Source organism: Grampus griseus (genome assembly GCF_964374135.1).
Source record: "Grampus griseus genome assembly, chromosome: 9".
In the NCBI taxonomy this organism is placed as follows: domain Eukaryota; kingdom Metazoa; phylum Chordata; class Mammalia; order Artiodactyla; family Delphinidae; genus Grampus; species Grampus griseus.
The window spans coordinates 5,323,341-5,336,726 of record NC_139003.1 but is presented as its reverse complement, the minus strand read 5'-3'; the positions used below and the strand labels follow the sequence as shown (position 1 = coordinate 5,336,726).

The following is a 13,386-nucleotide window of genomic DNA, read 5'->3' as shown; positions in this document are numbered from 1 at the left end:
AAAGTACAGCCTTCATACTTGACCTATCAAAGTGTAATATAGATTGGTATTTTCTCCAAACAATCCAAGGATATCAGAATGTTCATATTCCAGTTATCCCCCTTCAAGTTATATTGCTGAAATGTACACGTGTTTGGGGGTGGTGGTGTGGTGTGTGTTTTTGTACTTTTGGGCCATGCCGCACGGCTTGCAGGATCTTAGTTCCCTACCCAGGGATCCATCCCGGGCCCCCTGCAGTGGAAGCTTGGAGTCCTAACCATTGGACTGCCAGGGAAGTCCCACGTGTGTATTTTTTTTAACCCTACAAGACTTTTTTATGTAACCATTATTCATTTACGTTTACCCACATATTTCCCCTTTTATGTTACTTTTTATCCTTTCTGCATCTGCAAGCTTCCATCTAGGATTTATTTTCATTTTGACTAAAGAACACATTTTAGTATTTCTTTTGGTTGGACCTTCAGGTGATTATTCCTCTCTTTCTGAAAATGTCTTTGTTTCACGCTTTGTGTGTGTGTGTGTGCGTGCGTGCGTGCAGAAGGATTCACATTTATTGGTTCAACTACAGTACCTAACGTTTGCTAAACATGTATTTCACACTAATTGGTCACATTTCCACAGGTTGTCAGTTCACAGAAAAGGGCCCATCCCTTGCCAGATGGCAGGGTAGGAGGTACAGAGGGCCTGGGTAGCAGAGCCCGCCAGCTATCACTTGGTCATGCAGGATTGATGGAGCCAGGCTGGCGGGCAGCCCTTGGCCGGCCCTTTGGGGACAGGGGCTCAGAGATATCCTGTTTACTCAACTCCTATACAGGACTGTGGGTAGAGGTGGGCCCCAGGTAGGTAGCCCAGGGGTAGGCTCATGGATGCATGCGCCACCACAGCTCCTGAAGGTGGGGTCATGGGAGGTGGTGTTCTCTGTGCCTTGGATCATCGGAAGGAAATGGAGGCCTCTTCAAGGGGTTGTAGCCCCTGGCTGGACAGGTGGGAAGGACTCCCCAGACATGATACAGACATTACAGCGCAGACGCAAGCCCCTACCGCAGGCTGGGATGGCAACACAGACAGAAACACCAACACCCCAGGGCAGGTGGCGTTTCTTTCCCAACAGAAACGTGGAGACAGAGCAGAAGCAACAGTATTCTTTTCCCACAAGATTCCTCAGAGAGGAACAGACCAGGACGTCACTCAAGAGGTAGTTTTTTTTTTTCCTTTTCATGGAAATTTGAGTCAGCGACATTATCACCTATTGTAAGATATTTCAGAGAAAGAAAACAGTGGTCACCAAAGGGCAAAAATGACCCCTGGCTGGCAGGGCTGGCTCCAGGATTTGGAAGGCCAGCCTCCACCAGTAAGACAGCTTTTTTCTTGGGCTTGAAGCAAGCTCTGGCCTGATTCACAGGCTGCCACTGATTCCTGAGCAGGCTGTGGCTCAGGGGGGGACTGGATTAGGCAGAGGGACCAGGCACCTTGTGAGCTGGTAGAGCCGGGGTCGCTGTGGCTCATGTTGCAGGACAGCCAGAAGTCTTCACGTCTCAAGGGAGCCCAGCTGTGGCCAAAGAGGAAGCCCCAGCGTGTTCTCTGGGGCCCCTGCCTCTGAGGTAACAGTCCAGGTCTGGCTCCCAAGACCAGAAAAGAAGCCGTTGCTTGTGGTAGCCAGGAGAGGGGTTTCTGGGGACCCTGTAATTAAATACACATCCCTGAGTTGTGGCCCTAGAAACCCTTGCCTCAAGGCTAATCAGTTTCCAGCACCTGGTGGAATGATTGCCGTTTCTTATCCTGAGACACTGAGATAAAACATCATTTCACAGACACTGGACATAGATGCTTCAAGCTGAGGGAAAAGGGAGGAACGATCAACTGCAAAGGCAGAGAGGGGAGGGCAGGGGGACTCTCATGGATCAAGTTGGGGAAAGAGTGGTGGGTTTGTTTACTTTTTTGTTTGATTCACCATTATTTTGAAGACTAATTTTACTTGATGTTCAGTTCTAGACTGGCAGGTATATTCTTTCAGGACTTTGAAGGTATCATTCAAGAACCTTCTGGCTTCCACTGTTTCTGGTGAGAAGCCAACAACTAATTTTTTTTCTTTTGAAGGTAATCTCTCATTGGCTGCTGACTTTTTTTCTGTCTTTGTCAGTAATGTCTTTCAGATGCATAAATTTGGTTTATTTATTGATAGCATCTAATTATCTGCCAAATTCTCAGTCTTGTCTTTTATGCTTGAACATACTGAACAGTTAAAGTCTCTGCCTGATAACTCTGTTATCTGAAACCCCTGCACATCTGTTTCTGTTGTAGATTGTTTCTCTTATTTTTTTCTTTCATGTGATTTATCTTCCTGATTGCCTGGTTATTTGTTAGTTTGCTTGTTTATTTTTGTTTAATGCTGGACATTGTATATGAAAAATTATGGAGGTACGTTCATCCTGGGGCGGTGTTTTCTCCTGCAGAGACTGGCTTCTCTTCTGGGAGGCCGCTCAGAACACTAGACGCCACGCCCCCGGTGCGGTTCGGCCAGTGAGGTCATTGGAAGCCACCTCAGGCTCTGGGGAGCCCGTCCACGTCAGTTCTCAGGAACACAGGGGTTCTCGACTGTGGCAGGACTGACCTTTAGGGCCAGAGAGCTCTCCGTTGCGGGTGCTGCCCTGTGCGTTGCAGGGTGTTCAGCATATCTGGCCTCTACCCTTCAGATGCCAGTGGCACCCCTCCTCCACAGCTGTGACAGCTAAAAATGTCTCGGGGAACCACTGGTCTAACACATGTTTGAGTCCAATTCAAAGTGAGACGTTTGTCTGCTCTCTCCTTGGCAGGCCCTGGAGCCCAGTTTTTAATCCCCGTGGCTCTATGAGACTGTCGAAGGAATTAAATAATTCAGGTGGATTTCTGTCAACAGTAGTTATAATCAATTTTTAGAAGTACTTGTGATACTTAGAAAAGTAGCCTTCATTTGCCTGGGACTGCGATCTAGAAAATTAAGTTATGGGGCCCAGCTCATTCCCTCATAAATCAGACAAAATGTTTCATAATAGTTAATCTAGTTTCTATTAGTAATGTTCTAAAGCTGCTCTCAGTTTTTTAAAACAAGAACGTAGATAATTGACTACAGAATTGATACGATAATTGTTTTCCTTTTCTAGGTCACCTACAATGGCTGGAGGATTGTTTGCCATGAACAGAAACTATTTCAGTGAACTTGGACAGTATGACAGTGGCATGGATATCTGGGGAGGAGAAAATTTAGAAATATCATTTCGGGTAAATTTTTTTTTGCATGCTTGATTATTAACTGTGTGCAAGGAATATAATTTTCATTCATGATCCCATATTTTCTGTAAATTCTCTTTGCCTGTCTTTATTAACAAATTGTCCTTAATGAATACTACTTTACCACAATCTATAATGTGGATAATACCCATTCAAAATATCAAAAGCCTATAAGAAGCCTTGCATTTATTTTGTAAGAATTTAAAAGTGATAGTTGTAATGAATAGTTGGGTATGTATTAAGAAGTCTTCATGTGCATTTAATCTAGAGTTTTGTTCTTTCTTTGTCCATTTGTTAATCTTATTTGATAACCCTAGATATATATAGTTGGGGTCATCAGATTTTCCTGACTGCGCGAGACCATCCTGGTTCATACCTGATCTCCTGGAGAGATTATTAATAGCTCCTCATTTCACTTTCAGGAGTAGCCCAGCTGATAAGATAAATGATATCAACACCTGCGTATAGGTTACTGAACCCTTTATATATACCGTTCCCTCCAGGGGCTAAGGTTGGGCAGATGACAGCTGTGGGTGGGGTCTGTGGCTCAGCTGTGGTGGTAAGACGGTCTTTGGAAAAGGCAGAAAGAGGGCAAGGGAACAATTCAGATTTCTCTCTCTCAGCAGAGGGCCCCACTCCCCGCCTCCCATCTCCCGGTCTGCCTAACAGATCCCCCCCCCCCGTTCAGATACCCTAATACCTTGTGCATATGCCATTTCGTATTTTTGCAAATGTATTTTCCTACTTAATCTTTAGAATTTGAAAGTTGCAAGGTATAATAGATATTATTAGTTCAATCTTTGTAGATAAGGTAATTGAGTCTCATAAAAATTGAAATAACGATATAAAGTAGCTCAGTCAAGGGCAAAATTTAGACCAGAACTAAGATCTGAATCTTAATCTAGAGTTATTCTGTATATTTTATAAAAAATTTTTTTTTTCTAAAAAATGGTGTGTGTATGTTTGTATGTGTTTCATGAGAAAGTACCTGTAGAACTGAGATTAGAGGATTGATGAGTAAGCATTCTTTGTCCCTAAGTCCTGAAGGTCAACTTCCTTGATGTGTTAAAACGACACGTATGGTAAGTACAATTTTAGACACAGGGTAGTAAAAGAATATTGCAATGTTTTAAAGTTTTGTTTCTTTTTAATCGTAAAGACGGATAATTTTTTTAAAATACACACTTTGACTTTATTGTATTTGAATAGTTATATCTAATAAGATAAAACCTCTTGCAAGGTTTCACAAACACCTGTTTCATGAAAATTCGTGCATCGATTTCACAGCACTGTGAGGAACCATTAACACATATTCTGCTTCTGACCAGATTTGGATGTGTGGAGGTAAGCTCTTCATCATCCCTTGCTCTAGAGTTGGACACGTTTTCCGGAAAAGGAGACCATATGGCTCTCCAGAGGGCCAGGACACCATGACACACAACTCCCTGCGGCTGGCACATGTCTGGTTGGATGAGTATAAGGTGAGATTAAATCTCTCACCGAGAAGGATGGATGATAAGGCTAGTAACTCCGTTGGCTTTGGTTGCTTTTCTCTCTTCTCTTCACCCAGTCTTTCACTCATTTTTGTTGTGACTGCTTTTTAAATTTCCCAAGCATCTAGTCTGTGAGAGGTAATATAGTCGCCAGCACCAGAAGAAACTGTGCTTCTCCTCAGTTTCTTTGTCCTCCTGTCCCCTCCTGTGACTCCCACAGAGCCTGGCTCCTCTGCTCACTGGGCTTTGCTCTGACCCAGTCCCCCTGCTTCCCCTGTCAAGACCCTGCGCACATTGTATTCCTTCCCACCTCCTCTTCTGCCATATGCAGCTCTCAGTATTTTCTTTGTAATGGCTTTTTTGAGGTGTGATTCATTTAAACAAAAAAATCTATTATTTTTCATTTTTAAATTCAGGAGCAGTATTTTTCCTTAAGACCTGATCTGAGAACCAGAAGCTATGGAAATATCAGTGAGCGCGTTGAGTTGAGGAAGAAGTTGAATTGTAAATCATTTAAATGGTATTTGGATAATATTTACCCAGAGATGCAGATATCTGGGTCCAATGCCAAACCCCAGCAACCCATTTTTATCAATAGAGGGCCAAAACGCCCCAAAGTCCTCCAACGTGGAAGGGTAAGAAAGTGATCCTAGCAAAATGTTTCATTAAATGTTGTGTGATATAATAAATGACATTGTAGACGTAAAATATTTAAGGATAGCCCCTGGCTTGCCTTCCATTATATTCCTTTTAGGAGAATTTCCTCTACTCAGGTGTAAGACCTTAGAAATTTTGATATCTTTCCTGTTTATATTAAGATCCTTTACCTGCCAGTGTTAAAGAGAACATGGCTTCTCTAAGTTATGTGCTGGCTTCCAAGAGGATAGCTATAAATGTGAATATACAAATAAAGGCAATGTGAGTGAGTGTAAAAGTCACTTGTTAGAGACCAGTCCAAAAAGGAAAACAAAGGAGAAATGGGGCAGCTGTATACTGCTGGCCTCAGCTCTGGAACTGAGTGCAGACAGGAAGGGAAAAAGGGTGGTCAGGGTCTAAGTGGTGGTACCAAGTCAGGTTTTACATCCGACGTCCTGAGCAGTCATCCGAGCTTAGCAGAAACCCATTGATCAACCGCAATTCTTTAGATATTCCCTTTTTGGTTCTTATAAAATTTCTTCAGTTTTATAATATCACTTCAATTTTAGATGTCTAGCCATAAAATCATACCTTTTTCTTGAATCATTTCTTAGAATTTGCTTCCTGAAAGTGTAGATATTGTAATTGTTGCCCGAATTTCCCTTTTGTTATAAAGAAGGCATCCCTCTCCTGGTTCTTTCACAATGCCAGCAATTCTTAAGTGGCTAGAATTAAGCCTAGAGCCTTCTCCTATCTTGTTGTTCTATCTTATAAAAGTCATCAAGGTGTTTCTTATTATTAGGTGTTTTCTCTTTAAGTAAAAATAGGTACCAGTGTATGTCCATACAGTTGAAATCCCTTACCATTATTATTTTTGCCTTGCATATCTAATCACATTTAATATTTAAACTAATCGTTTTACTTAGACTAGATGCTCTTTGCTTCTTTTATGTATCTCACCTTTGGCATTCCTATGGCATTTTTAATGTTTGTCTCCAGTTAGGTATGTATATTTAATTACGTACTGTCTGTTTGTGCCTTTTGTTCTTATTTCCTGAGTTTCATTTTAAGGTATTTTAGTGGAGCGATGGTATTTAATTTCCTTCCTCCCCTATAGTAGATTAGTAAACTTGTATCTTTAGGTAGAATTTCTACTTGACACTGCCTGCATATATTGTTAAAATTGCCTATAACCTTGAAGTCTCTATTGTGATACTCCTATGTGCTAAAGCTAGAATTCAGTAATAAAAAATGCTTATCTTTTTATGACCTTTAGAATCCATACCTCTGGAATAATATTTTCATATTTCCTCTAAAACCTCCTTTTCTAGCATTCTAAGGCATCTTCTGACATTGGTCTTTCTATACCTACCAGCTTGTCAAGAGCAATCTCTTCTTTTACAGCTCTATCACCTCCAGACCCACAAGTGTCTGGCAGCCCAGGGCCGCCCAAGTCAGAAAGGAGGCCTAGTAGTGCTTAAGGCATGTGACTACAGTGACCCAAATCAGGTGAGTCAGGCCTCTGGGCTCTCAGCCAGTCCATGGACAGTGTCCTTCAATGAAGGAAAGGGAAGCTGCTGGCAGTCAGCCTTGAGGAGGGAGGGGCAGACATCAAGATTTTAATCTGACTTTTTAAAAATTATATTGTTTTGGGGTTTTTTGTTTGCTTTTTAAAATTTATTTTAATGAGGCATAGTTGATTTACAATGTTGTGTTAATTTCTACTGTACAGCAAAGTGATTCAGTTATACATATACTTTTCCATTATGGTTTATCACAGGGTATTGAATATAGTTCCCTGTGCTATACAGTATGACCTTGTTGTTTATCCATTCTCTATATAATAGTTTGCATCTGCTAATCCCAAACTCCCAATCTATCCCTCTCCCAACTCCCCTCCCCCTTGGCAGCCGCAAGTCTGTTCTGTGTCTGTTTTGTAGGTACGTTCATTTGTATCATTTTTTTTTAGATACCACAAATAAGTGATACCATATGATATTTGTCTTTCTCTTTCTGACTTCACTTAGTATGATAATCTCTAGGTCCATCCATGTTGCTACAAATGGCATTATTTCATTCTTTTTTATGACTGAGTAGTATCCCATTATGTATATGTGCCACATCTTCTTTATCCATTCATTTGTTGATGGACATTTAGGTTGTTTCCATGTCTTGGCTATTGTGAATAGTGCTACTATGAACACTGGGGTGCAACGTATCTTTTCAAATTATGGTTTTCTCCAGATATATGCCCAGGAGTAGGATTGCTGGATCATATGGCAGCTCTATTTTAGTTTTTTGAGGAACCTCCCTCCTGTTTTCCATAGTGGTTGCACCAGTTTACATTCCCACCAGCAATGTAGGAGGGTTCCCCTTTTCTCCACACCCTCTCCAGCATTTGTTATTTGTAGACTTTTTAATGATGGCAGTTCTGACCACTGTGAGGTGGTACCTCATTGTAGTTTTGATGTGCATTTCTCTTATAAGTAGCAACGTTGAGCATCTTTTCATGTGCTTGTTGGCCATCTGTATGTCTTCTTTGGAGAAATGTCTGTTTAGGCCTTGTGCCCATTTTTCGATTGGGTTGTTTCTTTTTGTTGTTGTTGAGTTGTATAAGCTGTTTGTATATTTTGGAAATTAAGCCCTTGTCAGTCACATCATTTGCAAATATTTTCTCCCAGTCTGTAGGCTGTCTTTTCGTTGCTTACAGTTTCCTTTGCTATACAGAAAGCTTGTAAGTTTGATTAGGTCCCATTTGTTTATTTTTGCTTTTTTTTTTTTTACCTTGGGAGACTGACCTAAGAAAACATTGGTACAATTAATGTCAGAGAATGTTTTGCCTTTGCCTGTGTTCTCTTTTAGGAGTTTTATGGTATCGTGTCTTGTATTTAAGTCTTGTGTATGGTGTGAAGGAGTGTTCTAACTTCACTGATTTACGTGCGACTGTCCAGCTTTCCCAGCACCACTTGCTGAAGTTAAGTTGTTTACGCTGGGAATGATTTTAGAGATTTTAGAGATCATCTATCTAATACTGTTGTGGTCTCCTTTGTACATTTTCCCTACCTCTGGTCATTGTTTGTCATAGTAATGTTTTGTTTGTTTAGAGCATTATTTGTACTTTACAGTTACACAGAATGAATTTGAGTTATATAGAATTAATTGAAAGCTATATGAATTTGTTAGAAATGGCAAAGGACATGCATCTTCTTTCTGGCCCAGAACATTAAATCTGCATTGGCTGAATCAGAATATCTTTTGTAGAGTTTTCTGTGAAATTGAGTTTTCCTAACTGATTTTTAGTAGTTCATCAGAGGAAACAGCACAATTTCAATTCATGTCATTCAGATAATTTATTCTCAACTTATGTGTCCTTTCAGCGATATTAAGTGAACCTAAAAATAAGCAGAAAACTTATTGCAAACTGCTTTGTATCTGATAAAATAGCATAACCTAACATTGGTCTAATCTCCTAGTTGTAGTGCCTCAAGACTGTAATGCTCAGAACATGTCGTAAGTAAGCAAGCTTCATTTACTTACGTTTCCACCTGAGTGGTGGACGGGGTCATTCAAGAATGAAAAGAACACTTGGGCCCTTTTTGGATAGAGTGTGTCCTTTGAAATTTCATAGATCACATCTTATTTCTAGGAGAGTTCATGCACGCTATCTAAGGTGTTAACATACTGGAAAACATGGTTTAAAGAGGGTTTTGTGCCACATCTGGGTGCGAGAGGTGTCAGTGTTGTAGACATGGAAGTGTTAAATTGTAGTGAGGTTTTGGTGGTTTAGGTTGTGGTAGGATGAGATTGGTGAAATTTGTTCCAGAAACTGCAAGAGGTTTGAGGAGATGGAGTTACACTCTCCTGTCCGTACTATGTTGTGACTGCACAGAATTGCACTTACACCCTAGCCACATGTGGCTGTTGGATTGGTAATTTTATTTCATTTCCTCAGTCACACGTGGCGCACTCCCAGCGCTCGGAGCCACGTGTGGAGATTATAAAGCACCAGCGTCTGTGTTTACTGGGGCTGTCATGGCGCCGATGGGGAGCCTTCTCTTTGTACCAAGAGGCAGCACACATACGTCTTGGGCCTGTAGGTAGAAGCAGTAATGAATAAAATAATTCAGAGGATAGGAGAAAATGTTTTCCTTTTCAATTTAGTGATGGTGCATGTTGGAGAATAAAGTTATTCATTGCACTTGGCCATTTCAGCCAGTTTCAGGCCTTTGTTCTTGAAAATAATCTGAGACACCATAAAGACAACTATCCTCAAAGATCATTTGCACGTCTAAGGAGAATCCTGCTTTGGGGCCATCAATGAAATTGCAATCTCAGTGCAAATGTTATTATGAGCCAGGAATAGAGTATACTGTTCCACAGGATGATGGGATATGACAGCTTACGCACAGTCATCACTGCCCAACAGATGAGGGAAATATGAAAATCATAGCCTCATGTGTTTTCCTTGTACAGAAGGCAAACCAGCCGCTTCACTGGGCTCCTTCAGTTCTACACAGTGTGAGAATTAAAAGCATTGTGTAATTGCGAAATCCTGGAATTGGGGAAGATCTACAATCTTGTGCTCAAATACAGTCAATTAAGTTAACTCAACCACTGCTCACATTTCTTCCTGGAATTGCACCTCACTTTCTCTAAGCTGGTCTGTTCCTGCTGCAAGAGACCATACAAAATAAATCCCTTCTTCCACAAATGTGTGAAGTGTCGTGCCGTCTGCTTTTCAGAATCTGAAGCAAAACTTGAGGTTTTGATCTTTCATTTTCTTCCTTAGATTTGGATTTATAATGAAGAGCACGAATTGGTTTTAAACAATCTCCTTTGCCTGGATATGTCAGAGACTCGCTCATCAGACCCCCCACGACTCATGAAATGCCACGGGTCAGGAGGATCCCAGCAGTGGACCTTTGGGGTGAGGAGACAGACAAGGCTGAGGGAGGGAGCTCGGCAGAGGGGCTCATGTCCTGCTTACCTTGTAGAAGGTTGTTCTGAGTTTGTAGCATCCCGCAAATAAGTAAGTAATGTGAAACGTTCCACGTCTCTTCTAGATTACTGTCTCTACCATATTCTGGCAATAAGTTTTTTAACTTAAAGCAAGTAACTGGTGGTATTTTTTTCTTGCCACCACTTTATTTTCAGAGGAATAATCGGCTGTACCAGGTGTCGGTTGGACAGTGCCTGAGAGCGGTCGATCCACTGAGTCGCAGAGGCTTTGTCGCCATGGCCATCTGTGATGGCTCCTCGTCACAGCAGTGGCATTTGGAAGGTTAGGGTGGACGCTGTGGCTGGAACGGCGATTTGTCACGCTTGTCCTCAACACGGAGACGCCTGGGACCCTAGCAGAGGTGAGACAGCAGCCACAGTAGAGGTCACAGCCCCGAGGGACCATCGGGAGGTGAAGAAGTATGGTTCACCAAGAGGTTCAGGTCATTTCTCAACTGCTGTTAAGGAATTTCTTACTTACGGTAGGAAACCAGAATGCAGTATTAACTCTCTAAAGAGTCAGGTTTGTATAGAAGGATAAAGCCCAGGAAATTGACATGTCTATTCAAATTTATTTATGCTTCCTTTTAATCCCCTTAAATAATGGAGTGGCGTTTATCTGATCAGGAACTTGTCATGATTTCCTTTCTTAGAAGATTTTGTAGATGACAGTTAATTTTTTTTAAATTTCTAATACCATGTTCTAAATAGTTTTAAATAAACTGATTGAATCCACGTTACGTTTAACTTCAGAAGTCATCATTTATAAGATTATATTTAAGAGAGTTAACTATTATAAATTATTTTGATGAATTATGGTACTATATACATTTACAATAAAGGATCCTTTTAATTATCTAGGATTTCTTGTCTTCTCTTTCGTTTTGTATTGGGGTCTCTGGTCTGAGTTATCCTACGTACGTGATACGTGGTAAGAAATGCACAGGGATTCGGCTGATGAACCAGTAACAGGTAGGTAGCAGCCCAAACCTTAGGGATGTTTCAGTTTCTTAGCTTGAACTGTGTGAGTCTGAACGTATGTGAATTTGAATACTTTAAAGTTACCTGTGAAACACCCAGGTAGAGTTGTTAAATAGGTGTTAAAGTTATTTGGATATAGAGGTCAGGATTTCAGAAGATGTATTTCAGTTAGAGAGATAAATTTAGGAATCATCTGTATATACTGTAAACGTCCTAATATAAAGTGAGTTTCTTCCCACATCTCAGAGGAGACATAGTCTCATAGGGTATTTTTTCAGTTATTTTATCTGGACACACAAAGCAGTTTTAAGTACCAATTTGAAACATGCTGGAGAATAATATATTGTTCGTATTTATACTAAACATTTTGTCTGTCATTTAACTTTAAAGACCAGATGGTGGTACATATAGGATACAAAAAGCAAGATGATTAAATACAACAAAATCACATTAAATGTAATTTGATTAAATGTAAATGGGTCCAGTTGACCCTGACTTGTGTCCGCACGGCCTCACCAAGTGTTGTCAGACGACCTGCGTGAGGGCCCTCAACTCTTGGAAACGAAGTCCAGCCCCCGTGGCACCTTGGAAGCTCCTAAGTTAGGTGGAGATTGGCCAGGATGGCAAAGTAGAAAGACCCTGAACTCACCTGCTCTAATGGGCACACCAAAATTACAACTATTTGCAGAACAACCATTGATGATAAAGACCAGAACCTACCAACCAGAAAAGAGCTACTACAACCAAACAACGAGACAGGTAGGAGGGATGGAGTCGCCATTGCAGTCAAGTCCCATACCCTGGGTGCGTGACCCACAAACGGGAGAATAACTAACTACAATTGTAAAGGTCCTATGAAAGGAGTGTGAAGGGTCCAAACCCCACGTTGAGCTCCCCAGCCCGGGGGTCTCACACTGGGAAGACAAGCTCCAAGAGAGTAGTTGGCTTAAAGGCCAGGGGGCTTGCTTTCAGGAGTCACAGAGGGCTGAGGGAGGTACAGCCTTCACCCTTAAAGGATGCATGCAAAATCTCACATGCTCCGGGAACCCAGGGCAGAAGCATAATTTGGAAAGAGCCTGGGTCAGACCTACCTGCTGATCTTGCAGAGTCTCTGGGAGAGGCAGGAGGCAACTGGAGCTCCCCCTGGGGACACAGATGCTGGTGGCAGCCATTTCTGGCAGCTAGTTCTATCGTGGGGACACTGGTGCTGGTAAGCACCATTTTGGAATCCTCCCTCTAGCCTATTAGCCTCAGGACAGCCTGTAGGCACTAGTGCTGGCACACTTCAGGCCAGGCAGCTAAGTCTGGGCACAGGCACAGCCCCACTCACCAACAGACAGGCTGCCTTAAGACCCCCTGAGCTGGCTGCCCCTGGACATGGCCCTGCCCACCAGAGGGCCCAGGACTTGGCCCCAACACCAGTGTGCAGGCACAAGACCCAGGAACCTCCAGTCAAAGACCCTGGGCCCCTGTGCCTCCCATCAACAGGCCTGCTCTAGCCTCAGAACCAGCCTCATCCACCAGCCAAAAGAAAACCAAAGCCCTGCAGCCTGCGGCCCCAGTCCACCTACTAGCAGGTTAGATCCTGACCTGGGACTAGCTGGGCCCTGGCCCTGCCCACTAGCAGGCCAACGTAAGTTTCAGGACATCCTGGACCCTGCAGCCAACTGTCAGGAACTGGCCCTACCCATCAGCAATCTGATACCAGCTGTGGGACTCCTGGGCCCTGGAACCAGACTGCAGGACCTTGCTCTGTCCACCCGTAGGCTGGCACTAACCCCAGGGCCTGGCTTCACCCACCTGTGGGCAGGGAGCAGCCCCAGGGAGTCTGCAGCCAGACACCTCGCGACTCAGCCCTGTCAACCAGCAGCCTCTGCACAAGGCAGGGTCAAGCCTACTAGACTGCCCACAGTAGTCAGCCCGCCACAACAGAAGGACCCACACAGCCCTCATAGGGGGAAACCCCAAGGCATACAGCTCTGGTGAGGAGAGGGGAGTGTGCTGCTCGCAT

General features: G+C 42.7%; 1 protein-coding gene across 5 annotated transcripts in view; it reads left to right on the top strand.

Moving 5' to 3' along the window:
- GALNT11 (polypeptide N-acetylgalactosaminyltransferase 11) overlaps positions 1-11,244 on the top strand; it is a 54,753-nt gene extending 43,509 nt beyond the window's left edge. For 2 of the 5 annotated variants that reach the window (XM_082661967.1, XM_082661968.1), the window contains exons 7-12: positions 3,141-3,258; positions 4,596-4,748; positions 5,177-5,395; positions 6,801-6,905; positions 10,186-10,323; positions 10,551-11,244. In XM_082661967.1, the coding sequence (XP_082518093.1) occupies positions 3,141-3,258; positions 4,596-4,748; positions 5,177-5,395; positions 6,801-6,905; positions 10,186-10,323; positions 10,551-10,682 (865 nt within the window). In that variant the 3' untranslated portion in view covers positions 10,683-11,244. Of the gene's footprint in view, positions 1-3,140; positions 3,259-4,595; positions 4,749-5,176; positions 5,396-6,800; positions 6,906-10,185; positions 10,324-10,550 lie in introns of those variants that run through there. The other 3 variants (XM_082661969.1, XR_014297211.1, XM_082661970.1) reach the window with 3 other exon arrangements.
- The last annotated feature ends 2,142 nt before the right edge of the window (positions 11,245-13,386 follow it).